Raw genomic sequence first — 24,620 nt, 5'->3', positions numbered from 1 at the left:
CTACATCACACAGCCTCCACATCACACAGCCTCCACTTCACACTGTCCCTACATCACACTGTCCCTACATCACTCTGTCCCTACATCATACTGTCCCTACATCACACATCCTCCACATCACTATGTCCCTACATCACACTGTCCCCACATCACACTGTCCCTACATCACACTGTCCCTACATCACATTGTCCCCACATCACACTGTCTCTACATCTCACTGTCCCTACATCACACTGTCTCTACATCACACTGTCCCTACATCACACTGTCCCTACATCACAGTCTCCACATCACACTGTCCCTACATCACACTGTCCCTACATCACACTGTCCCTACATCACACTGTCCCCACATCACACTGTCCCTACATCACACTGTCCCCACATCACACTGTCCCCACATCACACTGTCCCTACATCACACTGTCCCTACATCACACAGTCTCCACATCACACTGTCCCCACATCACACTGTCCCCGCATCACACTGTCCCCGCATCACACTGTCCCTGCATCACACTGTCCCTGCATCACACTGTCCCTGCATCACACTGTCCCTACATCACACTGTGCCCACATCACACTGTCCCCATATCACACTGTCTCTACATCACACTGTCCCTACATCACACTGTCTCTACATTACACTGTCCCTACATCACACTGTCCCCACATCACACTGTCCCTACATCACACTGTCCCTACATCACACAGTCTCCACATCACACTGTCCCCACATCACACTGTCCCCACATCACACTGTCCCCACATCACACTGTCCCTACATCACACTGTCTCTACATTACACTGTCCCTACATCACACTGTCCCCACATCACACTGTCCCTACATCACACTGTCCCTACATCACACAGTCTCCACATCACACTGTCCCTACATCACACTGTCCCCACATCACACTGTCCCCACATCACACTGTCCCCACATCACACTGTCCCCACATTACACTGTCCCCACATCACACTGTCCCCACATCACACTGTCCCTACATCACACTGTCCCCACATCACACTGTCCCCACATTACACTGTCCCCACATCACACTGTCTCTACATCACACTGTCTCTACATTACACTGTCCCTACATCACACTGTCCCCACATCACACTGTCCCTACATCACACTGTCCCTACATCACACAGTCTCCACATCACACTGTCCCCACATCACACTGTCCCCGCATCACACTGTCCCCGCATCACACTGTCCCCGCATCACACTGTCCCCACATCACACTGTCCCCACATCACACTGTCCCCACGTCACACTGTCCCCACGTCACACTGTCCCCACGTCACACTGTCCCTACGTCACACTGTCCCTACGTCACACTGACCCTATGTCACACTGTCCCCACATTACACTTTCCCCACATCACACTGTCCCTACATCACACTGTCCCTACATCACACTGTCCCCACATTACACTGTCCCCACATCACACTGTCCCTACATCACACAGTCCCCACATCACACTGTCCCCACATCACACTGTCCCCACATTACACTGTCCCCACATCACACTGTCCCTACATCACACTGTCCCTACATCACACTGTCCCCACATCACACTGTCCCCACATCACACTGTCCCTACATCACACTGTCCCCACGTCACACTGTCCCCACGTCACACTGTCCCCACGTCACACTGTCCCTACATCACACTGTCCCTACATCACACTGACCCTACATCACACTGTCCCCACATTACACTTTCCCCACATCACACTGTCCCTACATCACACTGTCCCTACATCACACTGTCCCCACATTACACTGTCCCTACATCACACTGTCCCTACATCACACAGTCCCTACATCACACTGTCCCCACATCACACTGTCCCCACATCACACTGTCCCCACATCACACTGTCCTTACATCACACTGTCCCTACATCACACAGTCTCCACATCACACTGTCCCCACATCACACTGTCCCCGCATCACACTGTCCCCGCATCACACTGTCCCTAAATCACACTGTCCCTACATCACACTGTCCCCACATCACACTGTCCCCACATAACACTGTCCCCACATCACACTGTCCCTACATCACACAGTCCCTACATCACACAGTCCCCACATCACACTGTCCCCGCATCACACTGTCCCCGCATCACACTGTCCCCGCATCACACTGTCCCTGCATCACACTGTGCCCACATCACACTGTCCCCATATCACACTGTCTCTACATCACACTGTCCCTACATCACACTGTCTCTACATTACACTGTCCCTACATTACACTGTCCCTACATCACACTGTCCCCACATCACACTGTCCCTACATCACACAGTCTCCACATCACACTGTCCCCACATCACACTGTCCCCGCATCACACTGTCCCCGCATCACACTGTCCCTGCATCACACTGTCCCTACATCACACTGTCCCTACATCACACTGTGCCCACATCACACTGTCCCCATATCACACTGTCCCTACATCACACTGTCCCTACATCACACAGCCTCCACATCACACTGTCCCTACATCACACTGTCTCTACATTACACTGTCCCTACATCACATTGTCCCCACATCACATTGTCCCTACATCACACAGCCTCCACATCACACAGCCTCCACTTCACACTGTCCCTACATCACACTGTCCCTACATCACTCTGTCCCTACATCATACTGTCCCTACATCACACATCCTCCACATCACTATGTCCCTACATCACACTGTCCCCACATCACACTGTCCCTACATCACACTGTCCCTACATCACATTGTCCCCACATCACACTGTCTCTACATCTCACTGTCCCTACATCACACTGTCTCTACATCACACTGTCCCTACATCACACTGTCCCTACATCACAGTCTCCACATCACACTGTCCCTACATCACACTGTCCCTACATCACACTGTCCCTACATCACACTGTCCCCACATCACACTGTCCCTACATCACACTGTCCCCACATCACACTGTCCCCACATCACACTGTCCCCACATCACACTGTCCCTACATCACACTGTCCCTACATCACACAGTCTCCACATCACACTGTCCCCACATCACACTGTCCCCGCATCACACTGTCCCCGCATCACACTGTCCCTGCATCACACTGTCCCTAAATCACACTGTCCCTACATCACACTGTGCCCACATCACACTGTCCCCATATCACACTGTCTCTACATCACACTGTCCCTACATCACACTGTCTCTACATTACACTGTCCCTACATCACACTGTCCCCACATCACACTGTCCCTACATCACACTGTCCCTACATCACACAGTCTCCACATCACACTGTCCCCACATCACACTGTCCCCGCATCACACTGTCCCCGCATCACACTGTCCCTGCATCACACTGTCCCTAAATCACACTGTCCCTACATCACACTGTGCCCACATCACACTGTCCCCATATCACACTGTCTCTACATCACACTGTCCCTACATCACACTGTCTCTACATTACACTGTCCCTACATCACACTGTCCCTACATCACACTGTCCCCACATCACACTGTCCCCACATTACACTGTCCCCACATCACACTGTCCCCACATCACACTGTCCCTACATCACACTGTCCCCACATCACACTGTCCCCACATTACACTGTCCCTACATCACACTGTCCCTACGTCACACTGTCCCCACGTCACACTGTCCCCACGTCACACTGTCCCCACATCACACTGTCCCCACATCACACTGTCCCTACATCACACTGTCCCTACATCACACTGACCCTACATCACACTGTCCCCACATTACACTTTCCCCACATCACACTGTCCCTACATCACACTGTCCCTACATCACACTGTCCCCACATTACACTGTCCCTACATCACACTGTCCCTACATCACACAGTCCCTACATCACACTGTCCCCACATCACACTGTCCCTACATCACACTGTCCCCACATCACACTGTCCCCACATCACACTGTCCCTACATCACACTGTCCCTACATCACACTGTCCCTACATCACACTGTCCCCACATCACACAGCCTTTGTGAGCTGATTTTGGTCGCTCATAAGCCACTATCAGGTCAATACTTTGAGTGACAGATCGCACTGTTTATGGGTGGTAACAGGGGAAGGCGCTTGTTAACGGGGGGAGTGGTGCTGCGAACGCAGGCGTGTCTGACCGTGAAAATTGAGTTTTAAGGGCGTGCATAATTTAAAGTGCGCGTCACAGCATACTTCATATTGCATCGATAACGATGGAACTACTTGCAGTGCTTGTGGTAGCCCAGGGTATACCACAAGCACTGCGTGTGCAGGCGATGGTTTCTTCCTCTGCCGATGTTTGCAGTAAGTTAATAGAGTAGCCGGTGTTACTCACTGCATTGTATAATAGCAAAGTGGTCGCGTAGATTTGCATATTTTTGTTTATGAAATTCTTTTGTTTTGTATATTTTTGTGTTTTTTGGATCCTAATTTTGATTCATAAGCCATTGAAATTTTAAATCCCTGTATTTTATAAAATTCTCAGACATGTTTTTTTTTAAATTAAGTTTTTAAAGTGATAGTGCTTTTTTGTTTGTGGTACTGCACATTCCAGCATGCCATTCCAGAGTAAAGGCATGTTTTTTGGCAATACTGTTGCAGGCCCTTGCCGGATTTATTTTACCATACTATTTTCAAATTCATAATTTAAAGAAGAAACAAAAAACATTTTGTTTTTTTTTTGTTAAGTTTTTTAGATAATTACCCAAAGAATAATTTTTGGGGGGGTTTGGAATTTAAACAAAAACATTATTTGAATTTTTTTCGAAAAACATAAAATAAGAAAACTATATAATTGTTTAAAAATACATGAATTCTGGACGAAGTTGGTTGTGGATTACCAACAGAAAATGAAGTTGTGGACACACTTGCAGATGTGGGTGAGGATAGTGTGCCTGTGCCGCCACCAGATGATCCTGCGGCACCTCCTACAAACTCATCACCTCAAAACGTGGCAGGCACATCACATGGAACAATACAAAATCAAAAAAATCCTTGTGGGCCTTCCATTTTTGGACATAATTTTGGAAAGTTCTGGGTGAAATTCAATAAAGATCATCAATCGGATTTTTTCTTCTTTGCAGCCGACTATGGTAAGCTGAATTTACGGATCTGGGTGGACCGTCGTGGACCCTGCTGGGTACTCTGTCCAGCCAGAGCAGGGCACTGGTCCACCTCAGCTTCTATTGGGCCAGTCAAATGTTCTTTAATCTCCCTGACATCTTGGCTTATGGACCTTAGATAGGAGGTTTGCTCCAACTGCTGGCCTGGACAGCCTCCATGGCTGCTGCTTGCCTTACCACTGCCATCCTAAGCCCATCCATGACTTCGGTGAGGGTGGCAGTGGAGGATGGGGGAGGCACAATTGATGAAGGTTGTGCCGTCACCCCATCCATCAGAAGGCTTTCAGCCATGTTAGTGTCTAATAAATGGGTGATTAAAAAACAATTAATGCAAAGTTAATTAAATAAATACAGATACAGAGCCAGGTGCATTCAAATAATTACCAGACTCAGCATGTGGGTCATCTTGTGGAGGCTCCTGATGGTCTACTTTTGCCTCCACCCCTATCAACCTATCTACGGCCCCAAAAAGTCGATGTTGGCTTTTGGTCAAAGCCAAGATGTCAGGGAGGGGACCCACTGGCCCATTAAAGTGTTGGATCAGCAATTTCAGCTTCAACTTGAGTCAACTGCAAAGGTCACTCCACCTTTTGAAAAAGTGTTCCACAATTATTTATTGGACAAAATATTTTTGTAGGAGTGAGGCCATTTTAAAAACTTTTTTCAGTTTTACAACTTCTTTGTTGGTTAACTAGAGGAAAACTTTTTACATTTTGTACAGTAACCAAAAAAATAAATAAAAGGTCTCCAAATGAGTGGAGTGCTTCCGACTGATGATCTTTGTAAATTTCACCCAGATTTTTCTCCTATCATGCAAAGGAATCTTATGTCCAAAAGTGAATCTGGTTAGTGCCAACTGGATTAGTGTATCTGAAACCCGACAAGGCTTAACTTGACCTTGTATCGTTCCATGTGATGGACCAGCCACATTTGGAGGTGATGTGTTTGGAGGTGCTGGAGGAGGAACATCTGGTGTAGGATCTGGCACTTTTCTCAGCCTCATCTGGAAGTGTCTCCACTACTTCAATTTCTGACGCAACTCCAAAACCAAATTCGTCCAGAAATTCATGTACATCAATCATGCAGTCCTCTACATTGGCCTCCTCAGAATCCATGACTGCAAATGTTTTAAAATCTGGCGTTGCTATTTATAGCAATCTGCATATACGCCTGCTACTGTGCGCCACTCACACGCAGTGCACTACGCAATGCACAAGCGACCAACACACCCTTTAAAAGCGGCACTCACAATTCCAAACACTTTCCCAAGGAGCTGCGTAGTGTTGGGAGTATACTACTAGCCTAGCTGTATAATGAGGTGAGTCACATGATGTCCGATAGGTGTTGTGTTGGTATAGATGTATTAAATCAACAAATGTCCTGTGTTTATCCACCATTTTAGAATGGCCAACCAATCAGACTGCTCCATAGTTTATATAAAGTTTGCACACTGTAATATTTGTCATTACCATTATATATATATATATATATATATATATATATATATTGCAAGCAACAACATTTAATTTGTGTAACAAAGTTGGGGGAAGTCCAATTTGCTTACTGCAGCCCATATAAATTAGATGATGAAATAAAAAAAAAAATAGGATGCGAATTGACGCTGATTGCAATCGCATCGAAACCAAGTAAAAGGTCCATCGAAAGTGCATATGAGAAAACAAGATGGTCACGTAGGTTGACGGCTGCGTCTGACAGATTACTACGACTATAGTCCTCGCTCGCCCTGTTACGTGGTCCGGGAGGTGTGCGTTCATTGTGGTGTGCATTGCAAGCGAGCGCTCGCTTTGCATTTTCTCGCTCACTGCTGATGCGAACGATCGTGCCGTAGCGAGAGACTCTGAATGAGGTCCGTAATTTTTACATAACATCAGGTCATCTTATACACATTCCGCGGCATATATCCTAACCCCCTGCTCCATGCTCCTTCCTCACTATCAACCCCATCTGTGTTACCCCGGTCTGTCTGCCCCACCCCTTTAGAATGTACGCTCTCACGAGCAGGGCCCTCGTCCCTCATGTGCTTCTCCTCCCCCTACTTATACTATCATTTACTCCTAACTCCCCATTTGGCACCTTTTCCGCAAAGTCCTGTGAGAGGGATCCAATCGGATCCCTCCCAGCACCCCCAGCAGTGTGCGCAGGGTTCTCTGCATAGGCAGAGGGATTTCTGGGACATATATCCGCAAGTCCCTCTTTCACACAGGACGGCTCTTATCGGGACAGCTGCCCTTTGCGATTTTATTCATGTTTACACCGGTGTTAATTCCGTTAATGCCTGTGAGAAGGGGTGGGATGCATCACATGCAAAATTATTGCTTTAATTTAATTAATTGAAAATTCAAGCAAAATCCAGAAAATATTCATATTTTCATACAAATTCTGTGAACTGGTATCAGGAGTAAATTAGCGCAGGGTCCAAACATCCCCAGTAGTGAGATCTGGTGCAGATACTGATGAAGTATATAAAGTTACTAACCTGTATCCATTCTATACTATGGGGTTATGGGTCATCTACTTACCAAGCACACGGAACACCCGGTGAGTCTTCTGTGTGATGAATAGCAGGGAGCTCTCATCTGTAAGACGGGGAGAGAGCAGGAAAGTCAGAGACATCGTATTGGGGAACAAAACAAGCAAAAGATGGTGGAAAGGCGGAGAAAACAGCGCACAGACCGCCTGGTAATAACAGCGCACAGACGGCCTGATAGTAACAGCGCACAGACGGCCTGAGAGTAACAGCGCACAGACGGCCTGATAGTAACAGCGCACAGACGGCCTGATAGTAACAGTGCACAGACGGCCTGATAGTAACAGCGCACAGACGGCCTGATAGTAACAGCGCACAGACGGCCTGATAGTAACAGCGCACAGACGCCTGATAGTAACAGCGCACAGACGGCCTGATAGTAACAGCGCACAGACGGCCTGATAGTAACAGCGCACAGACGGCCTGATTGAAACAGCGCACAGACGGCCTGATAGTAACAGCGCACAGACGGCCTGATAGTAACAGCGCACAGACGGCCTGATAGTAACAGCGCACAGATGCCTGATAGTAACAGCGCACTGACGATCTGATAGTAACAGCGCACAGATGCCTGATAGTAACAGCGCACAGACGGCCTGATAGTAACAGCGCACAGACGGCCTGATAGTAACAGCGCACAGACGGCCTGATAGTAACAGCGCACAGACGGCCTGATAGTAACAGCGCACAGACGCCTGATAGTAACAGCGCACAGACGCCTGATAGTAACAGCGCACAGACGGCCTGATAGTAACAGCGCACAGACGGCCTGATAGTAACAGATCACAGACGGCCTGATAGTAACAGCGCACAGACGGCCTGACAGTAACAGCGCACAGACGGCCTGACAGTAACAGCGCACAGACGGCCTGACAGTAACAGCGCACAGACGGCCTGACAGTAACAGAGCACAGACGGCCTGATAGTAACAGATCACAGACGGCCTGATAGTAACAGCGCACAGACGGCCTGACAGTAACAGCGCACAGACGGCCTGATAGTAACAGCGCACAGACGCCTGATAGTAACAGCGCACAGACGGCCTGATAGTAACAGCGCACAGACGCCTGATAGTAACAGCGCACAGACGGCCTGATAGTAACAGCGCACAGACGGCCTGATAGTAACAGCGCACAGACGGCCTGATAGTAACAGCGCACAGATGCCTGATAGTAACAGCGCACAGACGGCCTGATAGTAACAGCGCACAGACCCCTGATAGTAACAGCGCACAGACGGCCTGATAGTAACAGCGCACAGACGGCCTGATAGTAACAGATCACAGACGGCCTGATAGTAACAGCGCACAGACGGCCTGATAGTAACAGCGCACAGACGGCCTGACAGTAACAGCGCACAGACCCCTGATAGTAACAGCGCACAGACGGCCTGATAGTAACAGCGCACAGACGGCCTGATAGTAACAGAGCACAGACGGCCTGATAGTAACAGCGCACAGACGGCCTGACAGTAACAGCGCACAGATGCCTGATAGTAACAGCGCACAGACGCCTGATAGTAACAGCGCACAGACGGCCTGATAGTAACAGCGCACAGATGGCCTGACAGTAACAGATCACAAAAGGCCTGACAGTAACAGCGCACAGACGGCCTGATAGTAACAGCGCACAGACGGCCTGATAGTAACAGATCACAAAAGGCCTGACAGTAACAGCGCACAGACGGCCTGATAGTAACAGCGCACAGATGGCCTGACAGTAACAGCGCACAGACGATCTGACAGTAACAGATCACAAACGGCCTGACAGTAACAGCGCACAGACCCCTGATAGTAACAGCGCACAGACCCCTGATAGTAACAGCGCACAGACGGCCTGATAGTAACAGCGCACAGACGGCCTGATAGTAACAGCGCACAGACGCCTGATAGTAACAGCGCACAGACGGCCTGATAGTAACAGCGCACAGACGGCCTGATAGTAACAGAGCACAGACGGCCTGATAGTAACAGCGCACTGACGGCCTGATAGTAACAGCGCACAGACGGCCTGATAGTAACAGCGCACAGACGGCCTGATAGTAACAGCGCACAGACCCCTGATAGTAACAGCGCACAGACGGCCTGATAGTAACAGCGCACAGACGGCCTGATAGTAACAGAGCACAGACGGCCTGATAGTAACAGATCACAGACGGCCTGATAGTAACAGCGTACAGACGCCTGATAGTAACAGCGCACAGACGGCCTGATAGTAACAGCGCACAGATGCCTGATAGTAACAGATCACAAACGGCCTGACAGTAACAGCGCACAGATGCCTGATAGTAACAGCGCACAGACGGCCTGATAGTAACAGCGCACAGACCCCTGATAGTAACAGCGCACAGACGGCCTGATAGTAACAGAGCACAGACGGCCTGATAGTAACAGAGCACAGACGGCCTGATAGTAACAGCGCACTGACGGCCTGATAGTAACAGCGCACAGACGGCCTGATAGTAACAGCGCACAGACGGCCTGATAGTAACAGCGCACAGACGGCCTGATAGTAACAGATCACAGACGGCCTGATAGTAACAGCGTACAGACGCCTGATAGTAACAGCGCACAGACGGCCTGATAGTAACAGCGCACAGACGGCCTGATAGTAACAGCGCACAGACGCCTGATAGTAACAGCGCACAGATGCCTGATAGTAACAGCGCACAGACGGCCTTCTAATATAACTACAGCAGGGATGGGGATCCTCAGGCCCACGGAATCATTTGGTTAGCAGGGTGCCTAGAATGGCATAGTAATAACAGGTGTATATAGGTACATAGTAATGACAGGTGTATATAGGTACATAGTAATGACAGGTGTATATAGGTACATAGTAATGACAGGTGTATATAGGTACATAGTAATGACAGGTGTATATAGGTACATAGTAATGACAGGTGTATATAGATACATAGTAATGACAGGTGTATATAGGTACATAGTAATGACAGGTGTATATAGGTACATAGTAATGACAGGTGTATATAGATACATAGTAATGACAGGTGTATATAGGTACATAGTAATGACAGGTGTATATAGGTACATAGTAATGACAGGTGTATATAGATACATAGTAATGACAGGTGTATATAGGTACATAGTAATGACAGGTGTATATAGGTACATAGTAATGACAGGTGTATATAGATACATAGTAATGACAGGTGTATATAGGTACATAGTAATGACAGGTGTATATAGGTACATAGTAATGACAGGTGTATATAGATACATAGTAATGACAGGTGTATATAGGTACATAGTAATGACAGGTGTATATAGGTACATAGTAATGACAGGTGTATATAGATACATAGTAATGACAGGTGTATATAGGTACATAGTAATAACAGGTGTATATAGGTACATAGTAATGACAGGTGTATATAGGTACATAGTAATGACAGGTGTATATAGATACATAGTAATGACAGGTGTATATAGGTACATAGTAATAACAGGTGTATATAGGTACATAGTAATGACAGGTGTATATAGATACATAGTAATGACAGGTGTATATAGGTACATAGTAATGACAGGTGTATATAGGTACATAGTAATGACAGGTGTATATATACATAGTGATGACAGGTGTATATAGGTACATAGTAATGACAGGTGTATATAGGTACATAGTAATGACAGGTGTGTATATACATAGTGATGACAGGTGTATATAGGTACATAGTAATGACAGGTGTATATATACATAGTAATGACAGGTGTATATAGGTACATAGTAATGACAGGTGTATATAGGTACATAGTAATGACAGGTGTATATAGATACATAGTAATGACACAGGTGTGTATAGGTACATAGTAATGACAGGTGTATATAGGTACATAGTAATGACAGGTGTATATAGGTACATAGTAATGACAGGTGTATATAGATACATAGTAATGACAGGTGTATATAGATACATAGTAATGACAGGTGTATATAGGTACATAGTAATGACAGGTGTATATAGGTACATAGTAATGACAGGTGTATATAGATACATAGTAATGACAGGTGTATATAGGTACATAGTAATGACAGGTGTATATAGGTACATAGTAATGACAGGTGTATATAGATACATAGTAATGACAGGTGTATATAGATACATAGTAATGACAGGTGTATATAGATACATAGTAATGACAGGTGTATATAGATACATAGTAATGACAGGTGTATATAGGTACATAGTTATGACAGGTGTATATAGGTACATAGTAATGACAGGTGTATATAGGTACATAGTAATGACAGGTGTATATAGGTACATAGTAATGACAGGTGTATATAGATACATAGTAATGACAGGTGTATATAGGTACATAGTAATGACAGGTGTATATAGGTACATAGTAATGACAGGTGTATATAGGTACATAGTAATGACAGGTGTATATAGATACATAGTAATGACAGGTGTATATAGGTACATAGTAATGACAGGTGTATGTAGGTACATAGTAATGACAGGTGTATGTAGGTACATAGTAATGACAGGTGTATGTAGGTACATAGTGATGACAGGTGTATGTAGGTACATAGTAATGACAGGTGTATATAGGTACATAGTAATGACAGGTGTATATAGATACATAGTAATGACAGGTGTATATAGGTACATAGTGATGACAGGTGTATATAGGTACATAGTGATGACAGGTGTATATAGATACATTGTAATGACAGGTGTATATAGATACATAGTAATGACAGGTGTATATAGGTACATAGTAGTGACAGGTGTATATAGGTACATAGTAATAACAGGTGTATATAGGTACATAGTAATGACAGGTGTATATAGGTACATAGTAATAACAGGTGTATATAGGTACATAGTAATGACAGGTGTATATAGATACATAGTAATGACAGGTGTATATAGGTACATAGTAATGACAGGTGTATATAGATACATAGTAATGACAGGTGTATATAGATACATAGTAATGACAGGTGTATATAGGTACATAGTAATGACAGGTGTAAATAGATACATAGTAATGACAGGTGTGTATATACATAGTGATGACAGGTGTATATAGGTACATAGTAATGACAGGTGTATATAGGTACATAGTAATGACAGGTGTGTATATACATAGTGATGACAGGTGTATATAGGTACATAGTAATGACAGGTGTATATATACATAGTGATGACAGGTGTATATAGGTACATAGTGATGGCAGGTGTATATAGGTACATAGTAATGACAGGTGTATATAGATACATAGTAATGACAGGTGTATATAGGTACATAGTGATGACAGGTGTGTAGGTACATAGTAATGACAGGTGTATATAGATACATAGTAATGACAGGTGTATATAGGTACATAGTAATGACAGGTGTATATAGGTACATAGTAATGACAGGTGTATATAGATACATAGTAATGAAAGGTGTATATAGGTACATAGTAATGACAGGTGTATATAGATACATAGTAATGACAGGTGTATATAGGTACATAGTAATGACAGGTGTGTATAGGTACATAGTAATGACAGGTGTATATAGGTACATAGTAATGACAGGTGTGTATAGGTACATAGTAATGACAGGTGTATAGATACATAGTAATGACAGGTGTATATAGGTACATAGAAATGACAGGTGTATATAGGTACATAGTAATGACAGGTGTATATAGGTACATAGTAATGACAGGTGTGTATAGGTACATAGTAATGACAGGTGTATAGATACATAGTAATGACAGGTGTATATAGGTACATAGTAATGACAGGTGTATATAGATACATAGTAATGACAGGTGTATATAGGTACATAGTAATGACAGGTGTATATAGGTACATAGTAATGACAGGTGTATATAGGTACAGAGTAATGACAGGTGTATATAGGTACATAGTAATGACAGGTGTATATAGATACATAGTAATGACAGGTGTATATAGGTACATAGTAATGACAGGTGTATATAGGTACATAGTAATGACAGGTGTATATAGGTACATAGTAATGACAGGTGTATATATACATAGTGATGACAGGTGTATATAGGTACATAGTGATGGCAGGTGTATATAGGTACATAGTAATGACAGGTGTATATAGATACATAGTAATGACAGGTGTATATAGGTACATAGTGATGACAGGTGTGTAGGTACATAGTAATGACAGGTGTATATAGATACATAGTAATGACAGGTGTATATAGGTACATAGTAATGACAGGTGTGTATAGGTACATAGTAATGACAGGTGTATAGATACATAGTAATGACAGGTGTATATAGGTACATAGTAATGACAGGTGTATATAGGTACATAGTAATGACAGGTGTATATAGATACATAGTAATGAAAGGTGTATATAGGTACATAGTAATGACAGGTGTATATAGATACATAGTAATGACAGGTCTATATAGGTACATAGTAATGACAGGTGTATGTAGATACATAGTAATGACAGGTGTATATAGGTACATAGTAATGACAGGTGTATATAGGTACATAGTAATGACAGGTGTATATAGGTACATAGTAATGACAGGTGTATATATACATAGTGATGACAGGTGTGTATAGGTACATAGTAATGACAGGTGTATATAGGTACATAGTAATGACAGGTGTGTATATACATAGTGATGACAGGTGTATATAGGTACATAGTAATGACAGGTGTATATGTACATAGTGATGACAGGTGTATATAGATACATAGTAATGACAGGTGTATATAGGTACATAGTAATGACAGGTGTATATAGATACATAGTAATGAGAGGTGTATATAGATACATAGTAATGACAGGTGAATATAGGTACATAGTAATGACAGGTGTATATAGGTACATAGTAATGACAGGTGTATATAGGTACATAGTAGTGACAGGTGTATATAGGTACATAGTAATGACAGGTGTATATAGGTACATAGTAATGACAGGTGTATATAGGTACATAGTAATGACAGGTGTGTATAGGTACATAGTAATGACAGGTGTATAGATACATAGTAATGACAGGTGTATATAGGTACATAGAAATGACAGGTGTATATAGGTACATAGTAATGACAGGTGTATATAGGTACATAGTAATGACAGGTGTGTATAGGTACATAGTAATGACAGGTGTATAGATACATAGTAATGACAGGTGTATATAGGTACATAGTAATGACAGGTGTATATAGATACATAGTAATGACAGGTGTATATAGGTACATAGTAATGACAGGTGTATATAGGTACATAGTAATGACAGGTGTATATAGGTACAGAGTAATGACAGGTGTATATAGGTACATAGTAATGACAGGTGTATATAGATACATAGTAATGACAGGTGTATATAGGTACATAGTAATGACAGGTGTATATAGGTACATAGTAATGACAGGTGTATATAGGTACATAGTAATGACAGGTGTATATATACATAGTGATGACAGGTGTATATAGGTACATAGTGATGGCAGGTGTATATAGGTACATAGTAATGACAGGTGTATATAGATACATAGTAATGACAGGTGTATATAGGTACATAGTGATGACAGGTGTGTAGGTACATAGTAATGACAGGTGTATATAGATACATAGTAATGACAGGTGTATATAGGTACATAGTAATGACAGGTGTATATAGGTACATAGTAATGACAGGTGTATATAGATACATAGTAATGAAAGGTGTATATAGGTACATAGTAATGACAGGTGTATATAGATACATAGTAATGACAGGTGTATATAGGTACATAGTAATGACAGGTGTATATAGGTACATAGTAATGACAGGTGTATATAGGTACATAGTAATGACAGGTGTATATATACATAGTGATGACAGGTGTGTATAGGTACATAGTAATGACAGGTGTATATAGGTACATAGTAATGACAGGTGTGTATATACATAGTGATGACAGGTGTATATAGGTACATAGTAATGACAGGTGTATATGTACATAGTGATGACAGGTGTATATAGATACATAGTAATGACAGGTGTATATAGGTACATAGTAATGACAGGTGTATATAGATACATAATAATGAGAGGTGTATATAGATACATAGTAATGACAGGTGAATATAGGTACATAGTAATGACAGGTGTATATAGGTACATAGTAATGACAGGTGTATATAGGTACAGAGTAATGACAGGTGTATATAGGTACATAGTAATGACAGGTGTATATAGATACATAGTAATGACAGGTGTATATAGGTACATAGTAATGACAGGTGTATATAGATACATAGTAATGAGAGGTGTATATAGATACATAGTAATGACAGGTGAATATAGGTACATAGTAATGACAGGTGTATATAGGTACATAGTAATGACAGGTGTATATAGGTACAGAGTAATGACAGGTGTATATAGGTACATAGTAATGACAGGTGTATATAGATACATAGTAATGACAGGTGTATATAGGTACATAGTAATGACAGGTGTATATAGGTACATAGTAATGACAGGTGTATATAGGTACATAGTAATGACAGGTGTATATAGGTACATAGTAATGACAGGTGTATGTAGGTACATAGTAATGACAGGTGTATGTAGATACATAGTAATGACAGGTGTATGTAGGTACATAGTGATGACAGGTGTATATAGGTACATAGTGATGACAGGTGTATATAGGTACATAGTAATGACAGGTGTATATAGATACATAGTAATGACAGGTGTATATAGGTACATAGTGATGACAGGTGTATATAGGTACATAGTAATGACAGGTGTATATAGGTACATAGTAATGACAGGTGTATATAGGTACATAGTAATGACAGGTGTATATAGGTACATAGTAATGACAGGTGTATATAGGTACATAGTAATGACAGGTGTATATAGGTACATAGTAATGACAGGTGTATATAGATACATAGTAATGACAGGTGTATATAGGTACATAGTAATGACAGGTGTATATAGGTACATAGTAATGACAGGTGTATATAGGTACATAGTAATGACAGGTGTATATAGATACATAGTAATGACAGGTGTATATAGGTACATAGTAATGACAGGTGTATATAGATACATAGTAATGACAGGTGTATATAGGTACATAGTAATGACAGGTGTATATAGATACATAGTGATGACAGGTGTATATAGGTACATAGTGATGACAGGTGTATATAGGTACATAGTAATGACAGGTGTATATAGGTACATAGTAATGACAGGTGTATATAGATACATAGTAATGACAGGTGTATATAGGTACATAGTAATGACAGGTGTATATAGGTACATAGTAATGACAGGTGTATATAGGTACATAGTAATGACAGGTGTATATAGATACATAGTAATGACAGGTGTATATAGATACATAGTAATGACAGGTGTATATAGGTACATAGTAATGACAGGTGTATGTAGATACATAGTAATGACAGGTGTATATAGGTACATAGTAATGACAGGTGTATATAGGTACATAGTAATGACAGGTGTATATATACATAGTGATGACAGGTGTATATAGGTACATAGTAATGACAGGTGTATATAGGTACATAGTAATGACAGGTGTGTATATACATAGTGATGACAGGTGTATATAGGTACATAGTAATGACAGGTGTATATATACATAGTGATGACAGGTGTATATAGGTACATAGTGATGGCAGGTGTATATAGGTACATAGTAATGACAGGTGTATATAGATACATAGTAATGACAGGTGTATATAGGTACATAGTGATGACAGGTGTGTAGGTACATAGTAATGAGAGGTGTATATAGATACATAGTAATGACAGGTGAATATAGGTACATAGTAATGACAGGTGTATATAGATACATAGTAATGACAGGTGTATATAGGTACATAGTAATGACAGGTGTATATAGAGACATAGTAATGACAGGTGTATATAGGTACATAGTAATGACAGGTGTATATAGGTACATAGTAATGACAGGTGTATATAGATACATAGTAATGACAGGTGTATATAGGTACATAGTGATGACAGGTGTATATAGGTACATAGTAGTGACAGCTGTATATAGGTACATAGTAGTGACAGGTGTATATAGGTACATAGTAGTGACAGCTGTATATAGATACATAGTAATGACAGGTGTATATAGATACATAGTAATGACAGGTGTATATAGGTACATAGTAATGACAGGTGTATATAGATACATAGTAATGACAGGTGTATATAGGTACATAGTAATGACAGGTGTATATAGGTACATAGTAATGACAGGTGTGTATAGGTACATAGTAATGACAGGTGTATAGATACATAGTAATGACAGGTGTATATAGGTACATAGTAATGACAGGTGTATATAGGTACATAGTAATGACAGGTGTGTATAGGTACATAGTAATGACAGGTGTATAGATACATAGTAATAACAGGTGTATATAGGTACATAGTAATGACAGGTGTATATAGGTACATAGTAATGACAGGTGTATATAGGTACATAGTAATAACAGGTGTATATAGGTACATAGTAATGACAGGTGTATATAGGTACATAGTAATGACAGGTGTATATAGATACATAGTAATGACAGGTGTATATAGATACATAGTAATGACAGGTGTATGTAGGTACATAGTAATGACATGTGTATATAGGTACATAGTAGTGACAGGTGTATATAGATACATAGTAATGACAGGTGTATATAGATACATAGTAATGACAGGTGTATATAGATACATAGTAATGACAGGTGTATATAGGTACATAGTAATGACAGGTGTATAGATACATAGTAATGACAAATGTATATAGGTACATAGTAATGACAGGTGTATATAGATACATAGTAATGACAGGTGTATATAGGTACATAGTAATGACAGGTGTATATAGGTACATAGTAATGACAGGTGTGTATATACATAGTGATGACAGGTGTATATAGGTACATAGTAATGACAGGTGTATATATACATAGTGATGACAGGTGTATATATACATAGTGATGACAGGTGTATATAGGTACATAGTGATGGCAGGTGTATATAGGTACATAGTAATGACAGGTGTATATAGATACATAGTAATGACAGGTGTATATAGGTACATAGTGATGACAGGTGTGTAGGTACATAGTAATGACAGGTGTATATAGATACATAGTAATGACAGGTGTATATAGGTACATAGTAATGACAGGTGTATATAGGTACATAGTAATGACAGGTGTATATAGATACATAGTAATGAAAGGTGTATATAGGTACATAGTAATGACAGGTGTATATAGATACATAGTAATGACAGGTGTATATAGGTACATAGTAATGACAGGTGTATATAGGTACATAGTAATGACAGGTGTGTATAGGTACATAGTAATGACAGGTGTATAGATACATAGTAATGACAGGTGTATATAGGTACATAGAAATGACAGGTGTATATAGGTACATAGTAATGACAGGTGTGTATAGGTACATAGTAATGACAGGTGTATAGATACATAGTAATAACAGGTGTATATAGGTACATAGTAATGACAGGTGTATATAGATACATAGTAATGACAGGTGTATATAGGTACATAGTAATGACAGGTGTATATAGATACATAGTAATGACAGGTGTATATAGGTACATAGTAATGACAGGTGTATATAGGTACATAGTAATGACAGGTGTATATAGGTACATAGTAATGACAGGTGTATATAGGTACATAGTAGTGACAGGTGTATATAGGTACATAGTAGTGACAGGTGTATATAGGTACATAGTAGTGACAGGTGTATATAGGTACATAGTAATGACAGGTGTATATAGGTACATAGTAATGACAGGTGTATATAGGTACATAGTAATGACAGGTGTATATAGGTACATAGTAATGACAGGTGTATATAGGTACATAGTAATGACAGGTGTATATAGATACATAGTAATGACAGGTGTATATAGGTACATAGTAATGACAGGTGTATATAGATACATAGTAATGACAGGTGTATATAGGTACATAGTAATGACAGGTGTATATAGGTACATAGTAATGACAGGTGTATATAGGTACATAGTAATGACAGGTGTATATAGATACATAGTAATGACAGGTGTATATAGGTACATAGTAATGACAGGTGTATATAGGTACATAGTAATGACAGGTGTATATAGATACATAGTAATGACAGGTGTATATAGGTACATAGTAATGACAGGTGTATATAGATACATAGTAATGACAGGTGTATATAGGTACATAGTGATGACAGGTGTATATAGGTACATAGTAATGACAGGTGTATATAGGTACATAGTAATGACAGGTGTATATAGATACATAGTAATGACAGGTGTATATAGGTACATAGTAATGACAGGTGTATATAGGTACATAGTAATGACAGGTGTATATAGGTACATAGTAATGACAGGTGTATATAGATACATAGTAATGACAGGTGTATATAGATACATAGTAATGACAGGTCTATATAGGTACATAGTAATGACAGGTGTATGTAGATACATAGTAATGACAGGTGTATATAGGTACATAGTAATGACAGGTGTATATAGGTACATAGTAATGACAGGTGTATATAGGTACATAGTAATGACAGGTGTATATATACATAGTGATGACAGGTGTGTATAGGTACATAGTAATGACAGGTGTATATAGGTACATAGTAATGACAGGTGTGTATATACATAGTGATGACAGGTGTATATAGGTACATAGTAATGACAGGTGTATATGTACATAGTGATGACAGGTGTATATAGGTACATAGTGATGGCAGGTGTATATAGGTACATAGTAATGACAGGTGTATATAGATACATAGTAATGACAGGTGTATATAGGTACATAGTGATGACAGGTGTGTAGGTACATAGTAATGAGAGGTGTATATAGATACATAGTAATGACAGGTGAATATAGGTACATAGTAATGACAGGTGTATATAGATACATAGTAATGACAGGTGTATATAGGTACATAGTAATGACAGGTGTATATAGAGACATAGTAATGACAGGTGTATATAGGTACATAGTAATGACAGGTGTATATAGGTACATAGTAATGACAGGTGTATATAGAGACATTGTAATGACAGGTGTATATAGGTACATAGTGATGACAGGTGTATATAGGTACATAGTAGTGACAGGTGTATATAGGTACATAGTAGTGACAGGTGTATATAGATACATAGTAATGACAGGTGTATATAGGTACATAGTAATGACAGCTGTATATAGATACATAGTAATGACAGGTGTATATAGATACATAGTAATGACAGGTGTATATAGATACATAGTAATGACAGGTGTATATAGGTACATAGTAATGACAGGTGTATATAGATACATAGTAATGAGAGATGTATATAGGTACATAGTAATGACAGGTGTATATAGGTACATAGTAATGAGAGATGTATATAGGTACATAGTGATGAGAGGTGTATATAGGTACATAGTGATGACAGGTGTATATAGATACATAGTAATGACAGGTGTATATAGGTACATAGTAATAACAGGTGTATATAGGTACATAGTAATGACAGGTGTATATAGGTACATAGTAATGACAGGTGTATATAGATACATAGTAATGACAGGTGTATATAGGTACATAGTAATGACAGGTGTATATAGGTACATAGTAATGACAGGTGTATATAGATACATAGTAATGACAGGTGTATGTAGATATATAGTAATGACAGGTGTATGTAGGTACAGAGTGATGACAGGTGTATATAGGTACATAGTAGTGACAGGTGTATATAGATACATAGTAATGACAGGTGTATATAGGTACATAGTAATGACAGGTGTATATAGATACATAGTAATGACAGGTGTATATAGGTACACAGTAATGACAGGTGTATATAGATACATAGTAATGACAGGTGTATATAGGTACATAGTAATGACAGGTGTATATAGGTACATAGTAATGACAGGTGTATATAGGTACATAGTAATGACAGGTGTATATAGGTACATAGTAATGACAGGTGTATATAGGTACATAGTAATGACAGGTGTATATAGATACATAGTAATGACAGGTGTATATAGATACATAGTAATGACAGGTCTATATAGGTACATAGTAATGACAGGTGTATGTAGATACATAGTAATGACAGGTGTATATAGGTACATAGTAATGACAGGTGTATATAGGTACATAGTAATGACAGGTGTATATAGGTACATAGTAATGACAGGTGTATATATACATAGTGATGACAGGTGTGTATAGGTACATAGTAATGACAGGTGTATATAGGTACATAGTAATGACAGGTGTGTATATACATAGTGATGACAGGTGTATATAGGTACATAGTAATGACAGGTGTATATGTACATAGTGATGACAGGTGTATATAGGTACATAGTGATGGCAGGTGTATATAGGTACATAGTAATGACAGGTGTATATAGATACATAGTAATGACAGGTGTATATAGGTACATAGTGATGACAGGTGTGTAGGTACATAGTAATGAGAGGTGTATATAGATACATAGTAATGACAGGTGAATATAGGTACATAGTAATGACAGGTGTATATAGATACATAGTAATGAGAGGTGTATATAGGTACATAGTAATGACAGGTGTATATAGAGACATAGTAATGACAGGTGTATATAGGTACATAGTAATGACAGGTGTATATAGGTACATAGTAATGACAGGTGTATATAGAGACATTGTAATGACAGGTGTATATAGGTACATAGTGATGACAGGTGTATATAGGTACATAGTAGTGACAGGTGTATATAGGTACATAGTAGTGACAGGTGTATATAGATACATAGTAATGACAGGTGTATATAGGTACATAGTAATGACAGCTGTATATAGATACATAGTAATGACAGGTGTATATAGATACATAGTAATGACAGGTGTATATAGATACATAGTAATGACAGGTGTATATAGGTACATAGTAATGACAGGTGTATATAGATACATAGTAATGAGAGATGTATATAGGTACATAGTAATGACAGGTGTATATAGGTACATAGTGATGACAGGTGTATATAGGTACATAGTGATGACAGGTGTATATAGGTACATAGTGATGACAGGTGTATATAGATACATAGTAATGACAGGTGTATATAGGTACATAGTAATAACAGGTGTATATAGGTACATAGTAATGCCAGGTGTATATAGGTACATAGTAATGACAGGTGTATATAGATACATAGTAATGACAGGTGTATATAGGTACATAGTAATGACAGGTGTATATAGGTACATAGTAATGACAGGTGTATATAGATACATAGTAATGACAGGTGTATGTAGATATATAGTAATGACAGGTGTATGTAGGTACAGAGTGATGACAGGTGTATATAGGTACATAGTAGTGACAGGTGTATATAGATACATAGTAATGACAGGTGTATATAGGTACATAGTAATGACAGGTGTATATAGATACATAGTAATGACAGGTGTATATAGGTACACAGTAATGACAGGTGTATATAGATACATAGTAATGACAGGTGTATATAGGTACATAGTAATGACAGGTGTTATATAGGTACATAGTAATGACAGGTGTATATAGGTACATAGTAATGACAGGTGTATATAGGTACATAGTAATGACAGGTGTATATAGATACATAGTAATGACAGGTGTATATAGGTACATAGTAGTGACAGGTGTATATAGGTACATAGTAATGACAGGTGTATATAGGTACATAGTAATGACAGGTGTATATAGGTACATAGTAATGACAGGTGTATATAGATACATAGTAATGACAGGTGTATATAGATACATAGTAATGACGCGTGTATATAGGTACATAGTAATAACAGGTGTATGTAGATACATAGTAATGACAGGTGTATATATGTACATAGTAATGACAGGTGTATATAGGTACATAGTAATGACAGGTGTATATATACATAGTGATGACAGGTGTATATAGGTACATAGTAATGACGCGTGTATATAGGTACATAGTAATAACAGGTGTATGTAGGTACATAGTAATGACAGGTGTATATAGGTACATAGTAATGACAGGTGTATATAGGTACATAGTAATGACAGGTGTATATATACATAGTGATGACAGGTGTATATAGGTACATAGTAATGACAGGTTGTATATAGGTACATAGTAATGACAGGTGTATATATACATAGTGATGACAGGTGTATATAGGTACATAGTAATGACAGGTGTATATAGGTACATAGTAATGACAGGTGTGTATATACATAGTGATGACAGGTGTATATAGGTACATAGTAATGACAGGTGTATATATACATAGTGATGGCAGGTGTATATAGGTACATAGTAATGACAGGTGTATATAGGTACATAGTAATGACAGGTGTATGTAGATACATAGTAATGACAGGTGTATGTAGGTACATAGTAATGACAGGTGTATGTAGGTACATAGTAATGACAGGTGTATATAGATACATAGTAATGACAGGTGTATATAGGTACATAGTAATAACAGGTGTATATAGGTACATAGTAATGACAGGTGTATATAGGTACATAGTAATGACAGGTGTATATAGATACATAGTAATGACAGGTGTATATAGATACATAGTAGTGACAGGTGTATATAGGTACATAGTAGTGACAGGTGTATATAGGTACATAGTAATGACAGGTGTATATAGGTACATAGTAATGACAGGTGTATATAGGTACATAGTAATGACAGGTGTATATAGGTACATAGTAATGACAGGTGTATATAGATACATAGTAATGACAGGTGTATATAGGTACATAGTAATGACAGGTGTATATAGGTACACAGTAATGACAGGTG

General features: G+C 39.9%; 1 protein-coding gene across 1 annotated transcript in view; it reads right to left on the bottom strand.

The window, feature by feature from the left end:
* The window catches only part of TMEM95 (transmembrane protein 95), a gene marked incomplete at its 3' end in the record, with an annotated part of 161,377 nt that overhangs the window by 112,959 nt on the left and 23,798 nt on the right, over window positions 1–24,620 (bottom strand). The window contains exon 2 of the mRNA XM_088480530.1: window positions 7,707–7,763. Coding sequence (XP_088336656.1) covers window positions 7,707–7,763 — 57 coding nt within the window. The remainder of the gene's footprint in view (window positions 1–7,706; window positions 7,764–24,620) is intronic.

This window comes from Taudactylus pleione, unplaced genomic scaffold, assembly GCF_031769625.1.
Source record: "Taudactylus pleione unplaced genomic scaffold, aTauple2 ptg000255l, whole genome shotgun sequence".
Lineage (NCBI taxonomy): Eukaryota > Metazoa > Chordata > Amphibia > Anura > Myobatrachidae > Taudactylus > Taudactylus pleione.
The sequence above is the reverse complement of the archived record's forward strand: the minus strand, read 5'-3'. Positions and strand labels throughout refer to the sequence as shown.